Source organism: Oratosquilla oratoria, chromosome 11, assembly GCF_046742065.1.
Source record: "Oratosquilla oratoria isolate Oo_2021 chromosome 11, ASM4674206v1, whole genome shotgun sequence".
Taxonomy (NCBI): Eukaryota; Metazoa; Arthropoda; class Malacostraca; order Stomatopoda; family Squillidae; genus Oratosquilla; species Oratosquilla oratoria.
Genome location: NC_134787.1, coordinates 52,232,644 through 52,257,076, shown reverse-complemented (window position 1 = coordinate 52,257,076; position 24,433 = coordinate 52,232,644). Strand labels below are relative to the sequence as shown.

The 24,433-nt window shown below is 37.3% G+C and overlaps 1 protein-coding gene across 3 annotated transcripts in view; it reads right to left on the bottom strand.

The window, feature by feature from the left end:
- Nucleotides 1–15,132, bottom strand: part of LOC143029823 (lanC-like protein 3) — a 42,292-nt gene extending 27,160 nt beyond the window's left edge. The window contains exons 1-2 of one of the 3 annotated variants that reach the window (XM_076192882.1): nucleotides 14,878–15,017; nucleotides 13,926–14,016 (exon numbers count right to left, since the gene is read on the bottom strand). Coding sequence is in view for 1 of the 3 variants with exons in the window: in XM_076192881.1 (XP_076048996.1) it covers nucleotides 14,878–15,018 (141 nt within the window). In the remaining 2 variants the exon portion in view is untranslated. Of the gene's footprint in view, nucleotides 1–13,925; nucleotides 14,017–14,877 lie in introns of all 3 variants that reach the window. The other 2 variants (XM_076192881.1, XM_076192883.1) reach the window with 2 other exon arrangements.
- Nucleotides 15,133–24,433: the final 9,301 nt, after the last annotated feature.

Here is a 24,433-nt window from a genome sequence, read left to right as displayed (position 1 = left end):
TATCTATAAAAATCCTTGAGACAGCTATCCATATTAATAACAAGAAATTGTTCACAAATTTTATAGCAGGAAGACAATGCAGAGTAAACCAAAACAACTAAAATTCTGTACAAAAAGAATATACAATGGAGTCCCTCAAGGTGCAATCTTCCATTCTTACTGTTCAACATTTTTATGAGTGATCCACTAACTCCTGAACCAGAACTAAACACTAGTGTTCTCTCATACACAGAATATGACTAGACAATAATAACCTTGTACATTGGATACAAAATAGCACCAAAGAACACTCAACCCCACTTAAACAAACAGGAACAATGGCTAAAAAAACAAAACAAAACAAACAAACAATGGAAGCAGTACCCCAGAAATCAAGTGTTACTCACTCCAGACAACCATGAATAAAAAAAAATCACCCTATAGTAAAATTAAATGGCCAAACCCTTCCATTAGAGGAGCCCAAAAATTCTGGAACTAACATTTGATACTCTTATAACATTCAGACCACATACCAGAGACCTGACAGCAAAAATCAACAAGAAAATAAACCAATTACAAACAATCACAAGCACTGACTTTGGACAACAAAAAGAAACTATTAAAAATCCTATGAACCACCTCACTTTTATTCAAATATTATTGTCTTTTTTATTACATGTGAATGTAATTACAACCAACAAAAGAATTTTGGACCAGAGTCCAATTAATATTATGATACTTATTACATTAAAGAAAATAATAAATAAATAAAAACAATATATATATATATATATATATATATATATATATATATATATATATATATATATATATATATATATATATATATATATATACATACATACATACATATACCAAGGCTTTTTCCCCCTTCCAAGGGAGGTAGCCAAAAAGGGAAAGGCATAAAAACACTCCCACCCATTTCATCCCTAAATACACTCCACACCCCTCCCACCCTTCCTCTCATCTGAGCACCTCCTGGATGACGGGTCATCCCTGCACCCCGCCCACCGCCCTGGGTCAGAAGCAGTGTCGCAAGACACAGTACATCCACAGCAAGGCCGCTTCATTTAATCGGCGACCCCCCTCTCCGTCCCCCTTTGCATATAAGGAGAGGACGGGGAGAAATCCCTTCGGGCTGCGTCAAAATTTACTCACACATACTACCCCACCCCCCACCCCCCGCCCATTCCTCCTCATGCAGTCACAACATCATCCATATACAACCATTCTCCACTCACCTCTGTCTTCCGTCCTCTCCCTTCCTTCCTCAACAGACATTCCCCTCTTCCCCAAAGCCCCCTTCACCCCATCCATCCACCTCATCCTAGGACGTCCCCTCATGTTCACTCCCTCCACATCTGCCTTCCACACCTCTTTTACTAGTCTTTCTTCACTCATTCTTTCCATGTGTCCAAACCATCCTAATATTCTTTCATCAACCCTATCTCCCAAATCCTTTTTCACCCCTGTTCTCCTCCTCACCTCCTCATTTCTCACTCTATCTAGCCTAGTAACCCCCACCATACTTCTCAGACACCTCATCTCAAACACATTCAAACTCCTTCTCTCTTCTTCTCTTATGTTCCACGTTTCTGCCCCATACAATGCTGTTGGCACAATCACTCCTTCATACAGTCTCCTCTTCGCATCCATTCCCAAATGTCTATTTCTCATTACACTCTTTAAACCACCAAGGCATTTACTCGCTTCTCTCAATCTACATTCTACCTCCACCTTCACTCCACCTTTTCCTGCTACACTTGCACCCAAGTATCTAAAACTATCCACTTCCTCCAGTCGCTCTCCCTTAATGTTCACTTCCAGTCTACTGCCACTTTCACCCCTTGTACATCTCATCACCTTACTTTTACCCACATTTATCTTTAGCTTTCTTCTATCACATACTCTCCCAAACTCTGCCACCAGCTTCCTCAATCCCTCCTCTGACCCTGCCACAAGCGCAGTGTCGTCTGCAAACAACAGCTGGCTCACCTCCCACTTTTCTCCATTTTCTTTAACCATCTCCAATCCCTGACTCACTACCCTAGCATTCACCTCTCGCACCACCCCATCCATGTATAAGTTGAACAGCCAGGGCGACATAACACATCCTTGACGAAGTCCCACCTTTACTTCAAACCACTCACTCTCTCCATTTCCAATCCTAACACATGCTCTACTACTCACATAAAAACTCTTGACAGCTCCCAAAAGCTTTCCTCCTATCCCATAAATCTGCATAACCTCCCACAGTGCCTTTCTGTCTACCCTATCATAAGCCTTTTCCAGATCCATAAAAGCCCAAAAAACATCCTTCCCCTTTCCTATAGCTTTCTCACATATCTGTCTTACCACAAAGATCTGATCTACACAACCTCTACCCGTCCTAAATCCACACTGTTCCTCACCAATTACTCCTTCTGTTCCTCTCCTAATCCTCTCAATTAAGATTCTCCCATAAGCCTTCCCTACTACACTCAACAGGCTAATCCCTCTGAAATTACTACATTCACACTATATTATATATATACATATATTATATACATATATACATATATATATATATACATATATATATATATATATATATATATACCATAACAGAATTTTTGGCACTAAGCATAAAAAAAAACAGTTTCTTCATATCTATAAAAACAAAAGAGAGAGAGAGAGAAACACTAAGCACTTTCCTTTCTTAATGTCCCTTAGCAGACAGTGAGCAATGCTGGCCATATTGCACTCATTCCCCCTGTTATTCCTATTAATTAATGGTTGTGTAAATGGATGCCCCAGTGGGCTATCTCCCATAGATGACTGGTTAATCACTCATCAATCTATGGGTTTGATGTTCTGAGTCTTAATGACACTGACACGCACTTCACCCCCGGAGGCCCTTACAAATGTCCAATTACTCTCTCTGGACAGACTTAATATTCCTAACCCCTTAAACATTTTCATATCTAAGCTGATTTGATTTAGTCAGGGTGCTCATAGTGACATATATAATACCAGTGTTTATGGAAATTACTTAGTTTTTTACCTATCTTTTGGATACAGAATTTTTGTAAACAACCAAAGATATGAACTGGGGTTCTCCGGGTTTCAGACGAGTGTGTTACCCATGCTGGGTATATTCCTAAGCAGAAAAATATGGAGGATGGAATAGGGGTGGAGAGGATCTTTGTCTGGTTGCTAACTGTGCAATGCCATCCCAAGTCATATAGGCCTTGCATATAAAAAGGAGGGGGGTATACCTTACATGGTGTCACTATGAATAATTTTGGCATTACACACATCTCTCCTCTGGGGCACAAAAATTCCACATCATTAAGTGAAAGTTTTTCTCTTTTATTAAGTAACATTTAAGCAAAATAACATTCCCAGACCTGAGGAGGTTTACCATTTGAGTGGGCTGTATCAACCATCTCTCTGATGACACCTGTCAGTTCACCAATTTCTCCCTGGTATTGAGAGAGCTCCCCAACCAGTATCAGTCCCTGGTCAGTGGATGTGGTCACTAACATCCAAGCTAAACCTGGACTCTCTCTGTAGTGATCACCCGTATAAGTGTACTAATTGTTGAGGTGAGTGCACAATTCACTTGAATTAAAGGGCTCCCCTTATGTTCAACACCAAAAGGGCCACGTCCAGTCCACCTGAGCTGTGCCATAGCTACATAACTCTTCAGGTGTCGTACAATCATCTAAACTGACTGTCCGCCAAGGTTCAGATCAGTATTTCTATCTTCCCTTAACCCAACATTATAATTCCTACATACAACTTCTGCAAAACTTTTGTAGAAAATATGGTATCCTTACACAATCTGACAAAATAGTAACAAACACAATAAACATTATAAAAAGAAACTAAAATATTCTTGTAAAAAAAAAAATTGCAACATCACTTCAAATAAACATTTCAATAGAAAAATAAAAACATTACACTTCACAAAAAAAGTAATTAAACATCTTGGCATTCACTGATCATTTGTGGTGGCAATCTTTTGTCCATCTGGTTCATTTTGCACTTATTCCTTTTGGCTCTACTGGCCATTTTTTCCACACTATGATAGTCTGTCTCAGTATCACATTCCTGGCAAAGGTCCGGGGTGTAGGGCAGTCCACCAATTCTCATCATGTTGCTGGTCTCCACACTCTCATCCATGTGTTCCATGGTCCACCAGGCTCTGCTTCAGGGATTCCAGAATACATGTGTATTGTGTATATAGAGGGGGGGACCTACACCAAGCCATCATGAGGAATACATTTATGGCCTATCAACAACTTTCAACATACAATAATTCACTTGTAGAAAGAACTGGCTTTGGATTACCAAAATCAAAGTAGGTATTGTGCTGCTGCCACCAGTGTAATGATAGTTAAAACAATTATAGATTTTTCTTGCTTTTATTTGAATATTACTATATTTTTATTTTCGTTGACTATTACACATACTGTATATGTAATTACAACCAAAACAGGATCTCAAACCAGTGTTCAATTGATACTATGACATTTATTACATTAAAAAAAAAAAAAAAAAAAGTGATAGAATGACACAGAATATTTGGCACTAAGCATGAATCACCAATTTCTTTGTCCCTTGGCATATAATGGGCAACATTGGCCATACTGCATTCATTCCCCTCGTTATTCCTATTAATCAATTAATGGTTGTGTGAGTGGACACCCCAGTGGGCTACCTTCCTTAGGTGACCATTTAACCACTCATCAATCTATGGGTTTGGCGGTCTGAGTCTTAATGACGCCAAAACCAATGCATGCTTTACCCCTGGAGGCCCTAACCAATGTCCGATTATTCTCTCTGGACTGCAACTTAATATTCCCAACCCTTTTTACAATTTCATATCTAAACTGATTTGATTTAGTCGGGGTGCTCATGGTGACATATATAATCCTGGTGTTTATGAAAACTACTCAGTTTTCTACCTTTCTTTTGTATGTGGAATTTTTGTAAATAACCAAAGGTGTGAACTGTGGTTTGCCAGGTTTCGGACAAGGTGGTAAAACATGGAGGATGTGGTAGGGATGGAGGGGGGTTCTTTTCCTGGTTGCTAACTGTGCAACTACATACCAAGTCATGTAGGCCTCATACATAAAAAAGGGGGTTATACTATATATGATATCACAATGAATAATTTTGGCATTACAGAATAATATCAGGATGGATCAAAACCACCCCTATAGACACCTACATACAAAAACCAAAATCCTCCCAATATAATATCACAAAAAAATGTCAGTAGCATAATTCTATGCCTTCACACTACATTTCACAAGCACCACCAACAGAATGCAACAAAAAACAAACCATGAGCATACTACTCAAATATCTACAACAACCTACACCCCTATATCACACAAACATCCACACAGTAACACATACACACCCAGATACCTAAACAAGCCCTTCAAGAAAGACTGCCAAATTCAATACTCCAACCCCCAGATATAAGCTCCACAGAGAAAACCCTCACACACCTGACACGAACCATTTATTAACCTAGTTGTATTTTCCAGGAAGGGGAGCTATGCTCGTGGTGTCCCGCCTTTGTATCTCGCAGTGTCTAGTTTGTTTTTAAACACATGAATGGTTTTTGTGCACACTATTTCCTTGTCCAGTTTGTTCCAAGTGTCCACCACTCTATGTGGAAAACTGTTTTTCTTCAGATCTCTTCTGTAGCTATGTTTTTTTATTTTCTTTCCATGCCCTCTTGTGCTTCTCCTGTCCCAGTTTAACAACTCCTCTCTATTAAATATTTCTGTGCCTTTCATGATTCTGTAGATGGTCAGTAGGTCACCTCTCTCTTCTTTGCTCCAGAGTCGGTAAATCTAGTTTAGCCAATTTCTCCTCATATGACAAGTCTGAGAGTGCAGGTGCCATTTTTGTTGCTGCTCTCTGGATTCTTTCTATTTTCTTTATATTCTTTTTGATACTGGGTGACCACAATGTCGCCACATATTCTAGTCTAGGCCTTATCAGTGTGACCAATATTTTTTTAATAATTTCTTCGTCCAAATACGTAAATGCCACTTTTATTGATCTTACCAAGTTGTAGGATTCTCCAACAATTTTGTTTATCTATTTGTCATAGGACAAGTCGTTTGAGATTATTACACCCAGATCTTTTTTGGATCCCTCCTTCTTTACCTCCTTGGTTCCAATTTTATATTGTCCTGATATTCTGTTTTTGCTTTTACCAAACTCCATTATGCTACACTTCTTAACATTGAAGTCCATCTCCCATTTCTGACTCCAATTCCATACTTTCAGGTCTTCCTGCAGTGATTCACAATCCTCTTCAGTTTTTACTTTCATTAACAGTTTGGCATCGTCAGCAAAGAAGCTCATGTAACATTTCACATCCTCATCCATGTCATTCACATAAATAGCAAACATTATTGGAGCTAGTACAGATCCTTGTGGTACTCCACTGATCACCTCTTTCCAATCTGAATATTTTTCTCTGAGCACTACTCTCATCTTTCTACCAATCAGGAAGTCCTCCATCCATTTTAGTAGGTTCCCTTGTATCCCTCCTATATGTTCGAGTTTCTTTAATAATTTTGTGTGTGTTACAGTACTTTGTCAAAAGCTTTTTGTAAGTCCAGGAAGGCACAGTCAGCCCATCCATTCCTTTCTTGCACTATGTCTATTAATCTTGAGTAGAAACATATTAAGTTTGTGGTACATGATCTTCCTTGTCTGAACCCAAATTGTCTTGGGTTTATTATATTGTTGTCTTCCAGGTGTTTTACCCATCTATTCTTGATGATTTTCTCACAAATTTTGGCTATAGTACTTGTTAGTGAGACTGGCCTATAGTTAGTTGGTTCTTCCTTGTTTCCTCCTTTATATATTGGTACAATGTTAGCGTTTTTCCAGTCTTTTGGTATTTTTCCTTCTTTGAGTGAGCAATTTATTATGTTATGTATTTTGTTCGTTAGTTCTTCTTTGCATTCTTTTAGAATCCAATTTGCAATTCCATCCTCCCAATATAATATCACAAGAAAATGTCAGTAACATAATTCTATGCCTTCACACTACATTTCACAAGCACCACCAACAGAATGCAACAAGAAACAAACCATGAGCATACTACTCAAATATCTATGACAACCTACCCCCTATATCACACAAACATCCACACAGTAACACATACACACCCAGATACCTAAACAAGCCCTTCAAGAAAGACTGCCAAATTCAATACTCCAACCCCCAGATATAAGCCCCACAGAGAAAACCCTCCCCCACCTGACAAGAACCATACTAGCATGCATGTGCTCAGGACACCATCTGGCATTAAGACAATAACAACATAGAAAAGACCTGACCTTTGATTCAAACTGCCCTAGATGCAACTACTACACAGAAGACACAAAACACCTCATAGAACAGTGCCCCACACTAACAATCCCCTGACAACAACACATTATCTCTTCTTGAAATTATTTTTGGTTCCACCCAGAGCCTGTTGCTGTTTTCCTGGAAGCCATGGGTCTTCTACAAGACAGACAAAGGGCAATGGATTGATTGAATGATCTCACTGTCAGATCTTACATGTGGGCCAAAGGTCATAAGAGTATCAAAAGTGGGGTCCAGAATTTTTGGGTTCTTTACCAATGGAAGAGTCTGACTATTTAATTTCATTGTTGGGTGTTTTTTTTTTATTAATAGTTGTCTGGAATGAGCAAAGTTATTGATGATTTCTGGGGGGGCCAAGACTTCCGTTCCAATATTTCTGAGCCATTGTTCTAGTTTTTCTAAGTGGGCTTGTGTATTCTAAGCTGCTATTTTGTAATTCTTATCCTGGGTCATAATCATCAGTGAATGCTTTAGAGTTATGTTCTGGATCTAATATTGGGAAATTGGGAAAATGTAGCCTTGGTAAAAGTATTGTTCCTTGTGGGACTCCATTGTATCATTATTTTGTCCAGAAATTTGGTTATTTTTGGGATACTCCTCACTGTCTACCTGCTAAAAGTTAGTTATTACTTGTGATTGTTGTTGATATGCATTTCTAAGATCTTTTTTGGTAGCATATATCTGGAAAACTGATCAAAATAAAAAGGAAATAGGAAAAAGCTCAAATCAAAATTGGAACTGGAAATGTGGGTGACAGGGTCAAGTTAAAACATAAACAATGGTGGTGAATAAAGGAAACTCAGGTCAGAAATCAATTTAGAAAATATTGTAAATGAAATTGAAAATGTGGATCAGTAATGAAAGACATGAATGACAAAGATTATTTTTGTTGAAGATATTTGAGGAAGACATGAAAAAGACAGGAACATATTTATGCTCATTGATCAATTTTTATCTCAAGGAGTATTGGTAAATATGTGCATGAAGGGGCATGGCTCATGAAAATTATGTTTAAATTACAAAACATGGTAAGAAATAATAATCAAGATATGCAGCCCTTGAAAACATGATGTGGACGTCTGACTACTTTGATGACTTTCTTCGGGCATCCATAATCTGATTCTTGAGCCTGTTGAGGTACACAACATCCTGGGCTGTGAGATACTGCTGGCATACTGTAAATGTGATTGCATTGTCAAATGCTGCCAAACCTTCATTCCATGACACTGAGGGATCAATTTCTTCCTCTTCATTGTGTGAGTGACAATTTCCTCTTCATTGTGTAAGTGACAATTTATTCCTCCAACCTGTGAGTGACAGGAATATCATAGTCAACCTCAGTCCACTCCTCAAATTCATTGGCCTCCTCATTAATCTTGCCACTTGACTCAATCATATCTTTTATTGTTTTTTTAAGATTCTGAGCCACTGTGAACCCTTCAAACTCTCCCTCTGCATCAAAATTATCATTGTCATGGATCATTGTAGGTCATAACTTGCGCCAGGCATTCAGGGTCTTGCTCTTTACATTTTTCCACGCATCTGATGCAAAATATATGGCATCCTTGACAGAGGATTTCTTCTGCACAGCCATAATATCACAGTCAGCATTTCAGACTAGCCTAATGAAATCTTTTCTGTAATTCATTTTGAGATTTTGGATCCCCCAAATCCATGGGCTGGATCATGCTGGTGACATTAGGGGGTAGATAAATTGTAGACATTCCCACTGACAAGTTCTTCTGCTGGGGGATGGGCTCTGCAATTACTGAGAAACAACACCACTTTCATATCTTTGGGTAGGCCTAATCTTTTTAAGTTTTCCTTGACAGCAGAAACAAAAATGTAGAAAAACCACTCCTTGAAAATACCATAGGTCATCCATGTGTTACTTCAATTATCATAGTGAACTGGGAGATGTGCAACATTCTTTAAACACATTGGATTCTTGAACTTGTCAATAACGAGCAACTTTATTCTGTTTCCCCAATGTGTTGGCACAATGCAGAAAGGTGATGCAGTCTTTATTTTGTTTAAAACCTGGTGCTACCATTTCATTTCCACAAGCCAAAGTAGAATGTGGCAAACAACACCACAGTAGGCCAGTCTCACTGGCATTATAGATTTGGTCTGGTGTCAGATTATGCTCAGTGACAGTTTCCTGAAATTTGATCTTGTATGCAAAGGGGGACGGAGAGGGGGGGTCGCCGATTAAATGAAGCGGCCTCGCTGTGGATGTACTGTGTCTTGCGACACTGCTTCTGACCCAGGGCGGTGGGCAGGGTGCAGGGATGACCCGTCATCCAGGAGGTGCTCAGATGAGAGGAAGGGTGGGAGGGGTGTGGAGTGTATTTAGGGATGAAATGGGTGGGAGTGTTTTTATGCCTTTCCCTTTTTGGCTACCTCCCTTGGAAGGGGGAAAAACCCTTGGTATATGTATGTATGTAGGTTTCAGCAGATTCAACATTGGTAGATTTCTGCTCACCACTCACATCTAGTACACAAATTCCATGCCTCAGCTTAAATCTATGAAGCCAACCAGAAGAGAATACATATGGCTCAGTTATCTCCAATTTGTTATACATTTCTTTGGCCTTTTCAATCACAAGTGGGCCAGAAATACATGCTCCTTCTGAACACTTCTGCTTAAACCATTCATAAAGAACTCAGTCCAGCTCCTCCAACTTCAGTGCATGCAACTTTACCTCTTATTGATGCCTTTGTTGGTCTCACTCTTCAAAAAAAATTCTTTTATCTACGGGCTCTTCTTCTTGATATTGTAAATGGTGAATGACAAAATCTAGTAATGTTCCATAATTGTGTGGCAATTTTAATTGTCTCGTCTTTCTATCACTTTCAGCTTCTGTTTCAATGTTAATACTTTCCTGGTATATTTCTTCACTTCTTTGGGCATGGTTGAAGCTGAGAAAAGCGATACTTGGGGCCAAAAAGAAGGACACGAGAGAGCACTTTTCGGTATGGGCGGACAAATTGCTACGCTATGAACTTTTGGCGGGAAGGCTAAAACAATAACAAAAACATCGGACCATGTGTATGTGCCATTAATATGGGGCTGCCATTACTATGGACACCATTATAAAGAGGTTACACTGTACTGTTACAATCAATGACTTTATATAATGCATCACCTTCTGTGCTATCAAGGGCATTGCTAATGACACACTTCTCAAAAGACTTCACAATGATTTAAGGCCTAACATCATCCCAAGATTTCTTCACCCACTCACACACTTGGGCAGTGGTGAGCCGTTTCATTCTTCCTGTGGATGTGAGGTAATGATGTGGCTCAGTCATCCATTTGTTCCAATGTTAATGCACGTTTTTCTTAAATGGCTTATTCAAAGACACATCTAAAGGCTGCAATTGGCTTGTCAACCCACTGGAAATGATGGCAAACTGGGTTTTTAATTCACCCACTTTTTTTTAATAGTTGCAACTCTATGTGCTCTAAACTGATACCACACCAGAAGAGAGGGTTTTCTTAATAGTCCAACAGGATGCCTTGACCATACATTTTGTAACCACAGTTCCATTCCATTTTCATCCATCCAGCCTTTTTGGTGGATATGAACAAATACACCTGTTGGAATTTTATCTTTAAGATCAGTTTTTTCTTTTAAATATCAAGAAAGGTGGCAGTTTTGTTCCATCAGCACAACAGGTCAGAACTGCTGTATAGTGGGTTTTTTCATGGCCAATGTTTTTTAATGAGACTGTTTTAGACCCTCTGACAGTCAGTCCTGTTGGATGGTACATCAAATGTGAGTATTTACCTAGTTGTATTATACGGGAAGGGAGCTATGCTCATGGTGATCCATCTTTGTATCTTTCAGCATCAAGTTTCTTCTTAAAATCTTGAATAGTGTTTGCACACACTGTTTCTTTGTCTAATTTGTTCCAAGTATCTATCACTCTGTGTGGGAAGCTATTTTTTTTTTCCAGATCTCTTCTGTAATTATCTTTTTTGAGTTTCTTTTAGTGTCCTCTTGTTTTCCATTGTCCCATGCTCCCCAGTTCAAAACAAGTTTTCTTTCATGCAATTATAACAAATCTATGAAATTCTAATATTTTTTCTTCATAATAAGCAGGCATTTTCTATGCAATGGATGTTCTTGTACACATTGATAAACCCTGTTGTTTCATAAACCTGTAACACCAACCTTCTGTTCCCGAAAAGTTCTATATCCCTCATTGTTCTGCTACTTTCCTGGCCTCATAAATTATTATTTTGGTGGAAACAATTCTCCCTGAATTTCTCTCATTTACCACCCACGTTTTCATGCCCACCTCAAGTTCTGGCCAATGTATGGCCAGACAACAAAGATTATGTTTACTTTCCTTGCATTCTTCAGTTGGTCTTCTTGCTATCACCAGACACATATAATTTTTTCCCGTAGGTAGTGGCCCAAAAGCCTTTGCTGCTGCTCTATTGCCATGCTCCTTGGCATAATCTACCACTTGTAATTTGTAGGAGATTTTGTAGCTCAATCTTTTTCCTCCTGCTGCCATAACAGTGAGGGTGTTGGTGTGTTTTGTTATGATCACAGTCAGATGGCATCGAGTCAGGGTTCCCATCAGCTGATATTTATAAACGTGTGTCACAGCCTCACAGGTTAGATTGCTTTCATTTTTATGATAATAATAATAATATAATAATACCAGCAATAATATAATGATGCATGGAGTTGGGGTAGGTAAAAGTACTGATAATAAGCTATGTTAGTGAGCGTCATGGAGAAGATTAGCCTACAGAAGGTCTCAATTTCGTATATTAGACATGGCTTATTTTTAAGCCAAAATTTCATGAAAAAGGTGCATCCTATATGCAGTCAAATACAGCAATACTTCCAGACAATGATACATTCTTGAGTTAATTTTTTCAAATTGTTGGATCATACATTAAACTATGTACAATTTTTTTTTTTTAGAAGTGCACACCTATGTGGTATAGCATTAGAAAATTACATATTAATTCTATAAATTATAATACATCAATGTAATAAACATTTTCTTGGCAGAAATCAACCTCAGAAAACATTACTAAAACTATACAGAAACAAATAAAGTTGCTTCGACTCCTTTAGACACCATCTTTGTTTTGATAGATTCTGAGGTCGCAGACAATGATGACCTTGACCTCTAGAATTACAGGTACCATATTATTAAATGCTGGTTAGATTACGTAGGTAGGTTAAGTTAGGTTGGAAGATTAAATTTGGTTAGGCTAGGTTGGAATAGACAAATTTATCATACTTTAATTTCTTCAACCTCTGCCTCTACCAATACAAAGATGGTGTCTCAAGCAAGAAAATAGGCTACGTTTGTTTGTTTATAGCTTTTAACAACCTATTCTATCATTAATTTCTCCCAAGAATAACGTATATTACATTAGTGTATTATAATATTATTTAATTTTCTATTGCTATATCACTTCTAAAAATTTCACTTTTTTTTCACTACTAAGGTTTTTGAATCCCTTAAGGCTCCACCTTTTTGTGGATATGGGGTTGTTCTGTCCACTTGCAGAGGTAGTGTTGAACTCGATGGGATGATATGTTTCTCTTTTCATTCTTTTCCTTGTTTCTCTTGCAGAGAAGCCCCAGGCAGGCTAGATCCCTTAACCCTACTCACTTATCCCATTACAACAAACAAGTACAAACAGGATACTACTCAAATATATTAAATAACCTGCATCATACAGTACATTCACACCCAAATCACAAAAGCTCTTCAAAACAAACCACCAAACTCAATCAAGAGAAAAATCCCTTTCAATGGAAACAAGCACCCCACTTACATTCAGGACACCACCCAACACTACAGCAGTACCAGCACAGATAAGGCCTGGCCATAGAATCAAACTGCCCTTGATGCAACTATCACACAGAGAACAGTGAACACCTCATTCTACACTGCCCTAAACTACACTATTTCCTCCCAGAGTAACCTATGGGCATGTCTGAAGGCTGTTGCCAGATATCTGGGACCTGTGGGTCTCCTCCAAAAGAGACCTGGGGCAATGGCTTAATTGATCACTACTGCTGTCTCCTTTACTTTCATCACATGCAGATTTTTACTTTCTTGTATGCATGGTAAATGATTATGAAACTGGTATATTGTCTTACAGATTTTAATATGATTCCACTTCTTTGGGTGTATATTTCCAGAGAAAACAACAGTGGTTGTGTCAATACACAAGCCCACATCAAATAATTAAAATCCATTTGATCACCCTTCCCATCTTGGTACCCTAACCTAAAATAGTAGTGACATAAATCTCTAGTGGAAGTAGAGGTGAAGATAGGGAAGTGTGGGTAAAAAGCCAGCCATGTAGCTCAAATTAGGCAAATAAGTGTGACAGAGCAAGATGGATGATGTAATATTATACCATAACTGACATTACCATTTGTTTCTGGCAATCTTTACTGGCTATAATTTCCATAAGGAAAAAAAGTCATAGTAACAAATAGAAAAAGGAAATAAATCTTTGCACGAGGGAAAAGGAAAAATACCTGCCAAACAACTAGGGGTGGGGGGTGGGGGGCCTCAAGGATTAGTCCCTGTCCTACAGGTCAACTAGTTCAGACGACAGTGGCTTCAGTGCTGTAATGGGGGAGGGGGAACATATATATCACTTCTGTATAGTAAAATTTGGATTTGGAAACTTCAGGAAAATACAGATTTGATAGAACTAAAACCTTGCTACATTCCCATACAGCCAACCATTTTTTAAGTGAGGCCAGTCTATCCCATATAGCCCATCTGTATTGACTATGTTTATGGTTATGGTTTTGACTAGTAAATCCCATACACTACAATAAGAGATTGACACCTATTGCCTATCTCCACACCCCTATATAAACCCTGTCCCTCCAATATTTACTGCAATTGGGAAGACTCATGAAAAAGTAAATATTGTGAGAAAATAAAACTGAACTAAATGTTTTAAAGGTAATCCACTATTGCATATTGAAGGAAATGTCAACCTAACATTATGCTTCTGGAAATTAAAGTGATCAAAACTGTTATTCATAGTTAATGAACAATTAACTGCCAATTGCCATGAAGCAATTTCCAGTTCTTCAGTACACTGTGAGCCAAATAATTTAGTGACAGTCTCTCAACTTTAAACAATCTTATCTTCATCTGACCATTCTGAGTTCGATTACATTACATTACTTATTCATATTTGTAAATTATCTCTGACCAACACATCTGTGTTGCTCTCGTTTCCGCAATTAAAGTAGCGAGGCCAACACAGTTTCCTCGCTCAAAAATGTTTGGCCTTGGGTTTCCGGACAGAGCCCAAGGTACGCTGAACAAAGTTGTGCAGAAACATAGAATGTCAAATTGCACTTCAGCTATAAACCCGACAATTTGCACACTACTATCACTGATGTCTCATTGTACAACAATGTATGCACAATCAAACGAAAATAAGTGATTGCAAGCCAAATAACTCACCTCAAGACTTTTTGACCACTTTTCAGAAACAGTTTTGGCAAGACATAGGGCTTTTGTTTTCAAATCTGCCCAGTCTATAATGACATCATCTCCGTTGAAGTCACACAAGTTGTTGATGAAATATCGTTTATGTGAACCCATGTTCAACGGAGAGTTGACGTGGAAAACGCGGGATAACCTGCTATCTTCCTCTTTCCTCACTCAATTGACCTTTCTCTGTGTTTTTGTTTACTTCCGGACGCACTGTTGCCGAGTACGAATGCCAAGTGTCCCTTGAAAAACCTGCAGTACATCAGCATCTCATCATAAATCAATAAAGCTTCAAACCAATACAGATATACACATTCATATCTGCGTATAACATTGTTAATATGAGTAAAAGAGGGTAAGGTACCCAGCTCAAACTTTTCAGTGTCTCATTGTCATTGTGTCGTCGTTTTTCATATTCATTTTGACAGCCGACGGACAATTTAAGTTTTACCCAGTTTGGAAAGGATGATTTGTTTTATAGTCAATATGGCTAACACTAATCTACATTTTTTCTGGTTATCGATAGGGGATCTTATTCAATATAAAAATCCCCCACCCGATCTTTAATAGGGTTATGAGAAAACGGTGGTGAGTTTGTATGAGTTTGTTTCTCAAGCATTTCTGACCGTAGTCCTTCCTCAAATATTTTACAGGGAGGTAACTGTAATGATTTAACCTAGCTGACAAAACGTACAAGAAGAGATTATGTAAACTGGAATTGACCACACAAGATGAAAAAAGGTGATGTGGCAGCTATCTTTACAACTGTGAAAGAAGTGGAAATAATAGACAACGAAGATCAACAATTACGTCCTAGTTATGCCACCGGATCAACTAGTTCCATAGTGATGCGACTCGTTGGGTAAACTCTGGTTTTGCCGTTGATGTGGTGCTATTTGATTTCAGCACTTCGTTCTAAAGTTCTCTACTCCGTCCTCATAAAAAGCTGGAACTATTGCGAGTCGATAATCGACTAATAGATCTCGAACTTTTAAGTTTAATCAGGGCGAACTGTTGCCCTGCAGGAATAAGTCCTTGGTCCTCTCTTTTTCCTTGTGTGCGTTAACCTATATTCGAACAATTTATTGTATCATTATTATTATTATTATTATTATTATTATTATTATTATTATTATTATTATTATTATTATTATTATTATTATTATTATTATTATTATTATTATTATTATTATTATTAGTATTATTATTATTATTATTATTATTATTATTATTATTATTATTATTATTATTATTATTATTATTATTATTATTATTATTATTAGTATTATTATTATCATTATTATTGTTTTTATTATTATTATGGTTATTATATATTATCATCATTATTATCATTATCATTATTATTATTATTATTATTACTATCATTATTATTGTTTTTATTATTATTATGGTTATTATATTATTATTATTATTATTATTATTATTATTATTATTATTATTATTATTATTATTATTATTAATATTATTATTATCATTATCATTATTTCATTATTGGTATTTTATTGTTACAATTATTATTGTTCTGTTATTATTTTGCTATTATCATTTTGTTATTTTTGTCACTTATTTTTAGCATTATATATATTTTTAGACTCGGTTGAGAGAAGTCCCAGCATTTTTTCGAATGAGATGTCTTATGTATTTATTATGAAGTTATGGCTATCACAAGGAAATTCAGTTCAGCTAATTTAACCCAATCATCGTCGTCTAATGTGAATAATATTGTTCTTTACACAATGAAACAAGTTCTCCCAGGAGACCATTGAGGCAACAGACGTGGAGACATACAAGTAAAAACTGGGCAGAGAGTGAGAGGATCATCTTGAAAATTAAATCACAAAATTTCTAACTAGTGTAAACATACAGCCAAGGACCACGCATTTCATCATGAACAGCAGCTTCAGCTTCAATAGAGGAAGAGGAAGCACCACCTGAGCTTGGTTCTCATTATTCGAAAGTGTATATAATGACCTTTATTGTAAATACTAATTATTATCTCGATTTTATCATTATTTGTTTTAGTGTTATATTTTTCATCATCATCATCATCATCATTATTATTATTATTATTATTATTATTATTATTATTATTATTATTATTATTATTATTATTATTATTATTATTATTATCATTATTATTATCATTATTATTATTAGTATTATTATTAGTATTATTATTATTATTATCACTATTATTATTATTATTATCACTATTATTATTATTATTATTATTATAATTATCATAATCATTAGTAGCAGTATCACTATTATATCATCATTATTATTATTATTATTATTATTTTTATTTTTATTATTATTATTATTATTATTATTATTATTATTATTATTATTATTATTATTATTTTTATTTTTATTATTATTATTATTATTATTATTATTATTATTATTATTATTATCATTATCATTATTATTATAATTATCATAATCATTAGTAGTAGTATCACTATTATATTATCATCATTATTATTATTATCATTATTATTAGTAGTTTTGTTTTCACCAAAGCTACGCTTGACAAAGGAGCATACAGAACATACTTCGGTTTACCCTAAAAGACTACTCGAGTTTGTCCAATGTCGCCGTATCAAACAAATCGAGGGTCTGTCGGAACTGAGCAATTCAGAATGCCTGAAAATCCTCATTTATATTCAGTACAAGGTAGATTTCTCCGATCTGATCTCATTAGATGTTATGAAATGATTCAAGGATTGTTGGTCACGGCTTCAGCAGATGCATTCGTCCTTTTTGTAACCGCCAGCACCAGGAAATGATTCACCACCCCACGCCCACTAGGTGGGAAGTGAGAAACCCCTAGTGGGGCAAGCCCTGTCAGGACTGTCGGAAATACAGGAAGCACGCAGCGGGTCCCGGGAATCGAACTCACGACTATCCACTGGGTTGCCAGTGTACACAAGTTCATAAATAGCCAAACCTCACCCAATGGCAGATCGCAGTGTCAAAGGCCAGAATTATAAACCAATGGATATCGGTGCTGAAATTGGCGCAGCAGCATTCAAGTCTCCTGGCGGGTCGCTATTTGGATTTGTAGACTAATCCAAAACTACGATAAAATATTCATACCTGATTATAGCACACTTATACGTCCATTCAACTCAGCAGCTTCCCTGATGGATGATGTATATCCTGACAGGTTGGCTTAAATAGTATGGTCTGTTCACATAATTATATCCTACAAACTCAAATCTGACTATGTGACACAGGGGCAGCCAATCACGTAAGTTAACCAAGTGAGTTAATTTGTAAATACACAAACGCCTAACGCTATGGTGTTAAATGAATGATAACTATATATGAGGAGAGATTAAGTAAACTAAGATCAACCAAACTAGAAAAGAGAAGAAAAAAGGGTGGTGTGATAGCTATCTTTGGAACGGTGAAATGAATGGGAAAGCAGAGGATCTGATAGCAAATACACACACACACACACACACACACACACACACAATTAAAAACAATTAAAGAAAAATTAAATAAAATGAGATATGAAGACGGGACACCACGAGCATAGCTCCCCTTCCCGTAAAATACAACTAGGTAAATACACACACACACACACACACTTAGCATTATAGTATGTACGCTTTTTAGAAAGTCCCAGGACAGGGAAGAGAGAAACGAAGAGCGGTCAGCGGTTGTAGGCATGAATTAATTATTTGCGTGATAGAGACGAGGGGCAGCATTGCGATCATTAATTCTCGTGTGTAAACTGTTCTGTCTTATCAGTTGTCGAAAGTACTTTTGACAATCTATGTTACTTTGTTTCGTTAGACGTTTGTGTCTGTCTGTCTAACGTCACACCTCTTGTTTTGATTATAACCATAGTATGGTACTTTGTAAAGACGATTACAAGGATGAACCCTATTAGTTATCTTAGATCTAAAAGGTCAAAAGGCAAGGTCGTAATGACGTGAAATGTGATTTTTCACTCGAGGCTCCAAAGCGTCAAAAGTTGTGTCCCTTACATCAGTCTGACCAACGTTTATGAACGTTTCAAAAACTGGTTAATAGAATATATTGTCTCATGTTTCCTGGCATTTTATCGTGCCACATGCTGAAGCTCCTCAACACTTTTGACAACTGCTCTCGCTCAGCGTGATTTGTTGTTCTGTATATTCAACAATTTAGGAGCCAAGATAAGAGGGAGGGAGGGGGATGAATGGGAGTGGAGTATGTGGGGATGGAATGGGTGGGAATAGATTTTATGACTCTTTTTCCTTTTTCTTTTCTTTTATTACCTCTCTTGTAGGAAGGAAAAAGCCTTTGGTATATGTATGTATAATATTTATATTCAACAATATACATGTATGTATATATATATATATATATATATATATATATATATAGAGAGAGAGAGAGAGAGAGAGAGAGAGAGAGAGAGAGAGAGAGAGAGAGAGAGAGCGAGAGAAAGGGAGAGGGAGAGGGAGAGAGAGAAAGGGAGAGAGAGAGAGAGAAAGGGAGAGAGAGAGAGAGAGAAAGGGAGAGAGGGAGAAAGGGAGAGAGAGAGAGAGAGAAAGGGAGAGAGAGAGAGAGAAAGGGAGAGAGAGAGAGAAAGGGAGACTATACATCAACATAGGAAATCTTGTCACTTGAAGTTAAGATTATCCTGAACAGAACCTGTCTAGAGTTGTATATTTAACTTGCATTTCATTAGAATCAACAAATTAAATCAGTTCAGTTGAAGTCACAGGAGTTTTCGAGCGCAACTCACTAAAGGGCCCCATACACGCTCAGGCGGCCTGAACAGCCGGCCGGACAGGTCACACACTTTTCAGTCCTACCTCATGGCAAAGCTCAGTCCTAGCAAGACACTGCGGACCATGGCCTCTGCAGTTGTTGCAGTGACCTACAAGTCACTTAAAGTTTGCTTATTCTAGTTGTTGAGTACTGAGTAAGACCTACATTATGTCCCAATTTTTCACATGAATCACTATTTTTCATAGTGAACTCAAAACACTGGATGAGAGTCACCCTTGTGTAGATTTATATTTTTTGTGAGGGAGTGCACATGTTTGTGTGTGATGTATTTGTTGCCAATATTCAAATCATCTCAACGACCCTCTTCCATACCAGAGTACTTATCATTCCATTTATTTGCTATCGCCAGAGATTATCTTAATCGGTGTTTACGTATACTTTCGTTCTATCGCTATAAGTTATTTCTGTTGCAGTGTATTACTACTACACATACCCGATGTTGCAATCCTCAGTTTAGATTCGTGTTTATGTCAGGTCCAAATGAGATGATCGTTATGTACTGTAATGGACCGGTCAGGCCGGGAGACTGTAGCCTTTTCTTACCGTTCCGAAGCTCATGTTGATTTACTTGGTCACAAAATCCCGGGTAGCGCCGTCCTTTTCTTTTAAATTTTCATCAAGCAAGTCATACGTTGCATTTTTTTCTACACTTCCTCTGAATACTCTATAGATTTGATTTTTCCTAAGGCACGGATTTCCCATGTATATCTCAATAAATTCGCTCAAAAATCGCCGCTCTTCTTTAGTGTTACAGCTGATACTCAGTGCGAAAAACATATTTTCGGTACGCTGCTGCGTGCTGTACTGAGAGGTGTGGCCTGAAAGACTGCTTCATGTCCCCATACACTCTTAAATAAGCCTGAACCAGAGGTTGGCCAGACGGAGCCAATTTGTCAGCTACAGGGTCGTGAGGCCTGAACCGGACAGGCCGCCTGAGCGTGCATGGGGCCCTTAAAAGGCGTTTACTTCCGGTTCTTGTGATGTTCGTGCCATAAGCTGGATGGGACGAATGTGCAGCCTCATTGGTTAGAAAATTGCACGATAAATATAGAAGAATCACGAGAGACCTGTACTCTTAATATTCTACATTCATTCCATAATCCCAGCTATGATCTACAGATATGAAATTTGAAAACTGGCGAAAATGACGGAGGCGAAAATGGTAGGCGTGGACAGAGGGCAGTGGAAAACAGAGGAAGAGTGACACAGGTAAGATTTGTTGTTGGTGATTTCGCAGCGTCGGTCAACTGTGACACCTGAGTTCCCGATGAAAGTGATCGCCCTCTCAGACGCTAACCAGAGAATCTCCACCACAGTTCTGGACTGAAAGTAAAATTATTATTATTATTATTATTATCACTATCATTATCATTATTATTATCATTATTATTATTATCATTATCATTATTATTATTATCATTGTTATTATTATTATTATTACTACTACTATTATTATTATTATTATTATTATTATTATTATTATTATTATCATTATTATTATTATTATTATTATTATTATTATTATTATTATTATTATTATTATTATTTTGTCAAGAATAACTATCACTTTTAATCTTGGGGACAATAGCGTGCCGAAGAGGTGGAGTTCTGGAAGTGCCTAAAGAGATGTTTAGAAGGGTTCTGGAACAAAGGAATGGTAATAGGCAATATTTTTTTTAAGTCTCCAATCATAAAGGAATCCTGAGTCTTGGTCAGTAAGGATGATTTCCCTAAAATCCCTAAGATATTGACTGCATAAATCATGCAGTTTAAAGGTAGTTGGTGAGCAACAATGGAAATGGTAAGATAAAGAGACAGAAAAATAGGACAGCAAATAGAGAAAGTGCCTAAATGGACGCCAGGGGATGGTAAGCGTGGAAGAGGAAAGCCAAGCAGAAGGCGTAAGAACGAAATAGAAAAAAAAATGCAGGAGTGATTTGGCAAAGGTTGACACAGTTGTGTGAATCATGAGAGGTGGAGAGGCCTTTGTTCAGTAGTGGACATCGAAAGACTAATATGATATTGTATATACACAGGTGTAATTTCCGAAGGATTGATGGGCATTAGTTTCCGCCCAGACAATATTTTGAATATACTGAATCCACATTTTTTGAGTAATTATAGTCGTAATCCCCATGCTGAGTTGTTAAACATATAAAAGAAAATAATAATATATAAATAAAAAATCGACCTTGATGTATGTTAGATGTAGAATTGTGGATGGCCTAAGGCACAGGTAGGGCAGGCGGCGTCTCTTCAAGCGGTCCGGTAGGGCAGGCGACGGGGGGTCCGGCAGGGCGGTAGGACCATAAATGGAACAGACTTCGCAAATGCGAGACGACAAAAAAAGTAAGTGGCCTGGTAACGTTAGACGAGTATCGCGGTATAAGTAGTTATGGTTAGGCAATTATCTAATTACTGAACGATACACTCCGAATGACCAGCTTGCAGCCAGGTGGGTTCATTAGGAAATGTACAACCCATCCCCAGTATCCAGTGAACTTTCTCATGTTCAACAAGTACCCGTACTATGGCACTATCAAGTCTGTGTGGTGACAAACGTTGTGATTTCATATTTTCGCGTTATTTACAATCGGAGATGACCAGGCACGTTCTTCCTATGCCCCTCTGACTGTTGCTGTCCTTCAAGATCTAAGTTGCTTTCTTTGGCGGGCTCCGTTCATTTGTTTCAATATTCCTCACGTCATCACTATTTTTGTTCCATAGTTTATCATGCATCATTTATGATTTCTGATCCGTTGTCATGGCTTATCTTAAGTAGGAATGTTTTCGATTTTTTATTGTTCAATTTATTATTTTTTTCTGTCATGTCTTAGTTTTCAAATATCCAGTTTCCTGTCATTCTATTGGAGAGTGGTCTAGGGTTTCCATATTGTCCCGTCTATAAATACACACGCACTATATATAAATATTTCAAGGTCCCGTGACATATCGTTTTATTTATTCATTTATTATACATCTGAAGGAGGTTACTGGTTGCCGCGGTATTGTAACACATCATGTTTCAGACACTCCCCAAAGTAGGACAAATATAACCTTGCTATGGTAGTTGTCTTAGAAACATACTGTAAGGCCAGGGATTTAATTGAGTATTGTTTTTCGTTTATTTTCTTTTTGTCGAAGGTTCTACACGCGAGATCACGCGTAGATATGGGTGACATTACATCTCTCACTCCACCCCTCCATTACGTCATGGGGACGTATTCGTATGTAAGCATAGACTAGGAACCTCAAATTTAGGCGAAGGAGAAAACCCCCACCCTCCAGTTCAGGATTCCATTAGAGGAATATTTTTTAGGAATTTTTAACATATGTTACATCACGAAATGGAAGTCAGCATCTTTGTCCAAAGATACGAACGCTCAAAGTCATTATTGGGTATAACGCTTGAGATTAGTCATTCTGAGTCAAAGGCCCATCCCTAAAAAGTAGGTTCCAGTGTTTCGATGAAATATACTTGAATATAATTGAAATTAATGGCAAAATGGAATCATTAGCTAGAATCTATTATAATTTGTTCAGTAGAACGGATTCTGAGTCGAAGACCCGTCCCTAACAGATAATGGGATAGGGGGAATTACATTTACATAAAACATATACATGAATCGATGGAATCTTTTGAAATAGACTATAGGAATTAACAAATGATCGTCTATGAAAGGGATTGTGACCAAGAATACTCTCTCAAAACGATAAAGAAAAATTATGATTAGGTTAGGATATGGGTTAGGTTAGATTAGGTGTAAAGTGATATTCAAGAAGGCGTAAGATCCACACGTTCGTTTCACGCCATTGAAGCGTTGAATCTGTAAACCACCTATTCGCTACCTCTCTAGATCTCACAGATTCTTCATAAATAATAATCCAGGGTAAGGTTTTATCTTATTTATTTATTTTGATTAGAATATGATTGGATAGGAATCTCAAAGGAAAAGATACGAGCATTCTTGTACGGCGCGGAAGAGATATTTCTACCCCCACGTCATTGTCACATCCTTGCATGGTGTAGTAGCGTTATATTTTTACCCCCACCCCACGTTTATGTCTACCAGGATAATAAATACTTATTTCATATAATGTTCATTTTATTTTGAATATACTTAAGTATATCACAGGTCTGTAAATCAACTGGTTGTAAACTTGAAATTTCCTTTAATCCACCTAACCTGCCATGGGGGAATGAACTCTGCCATGGGGGAATGACATCTAAATCCCATGCCGGTCCCAAGCCCGGATAAAAGAGGAGGGTTGTCATGACAGGCCTAGCTAGCCGGTGACGTAAAAAGACCTATTTGCTCGAGAAACTCAAGGGACAACCTCGGAACCACCTAACCTGGATTTTGCAAATAGTAATACTTAAACGACCTGAAAAGGGGGGGGGGGTGAATTGAAATCGTATGTTCAATCACGAACCTCACATAGTCACGTGTATATATATATATATATATATATATATATATATATATATATATATATATATATATATATATATATATATATATATATAATGGTTGGGATGGTGTCAGCGATTACTAATCAAAATAATCCGACTTAACGTAGGATTTCCCAATCACATTATATAGATATATTTGACTAATTTTCATCATCATGCGTGGTGCTCTTGATTGAACACGATTTTAAGAAGGCGTACTATACATCTCCATCTTTTCATTTACATAACCATAGT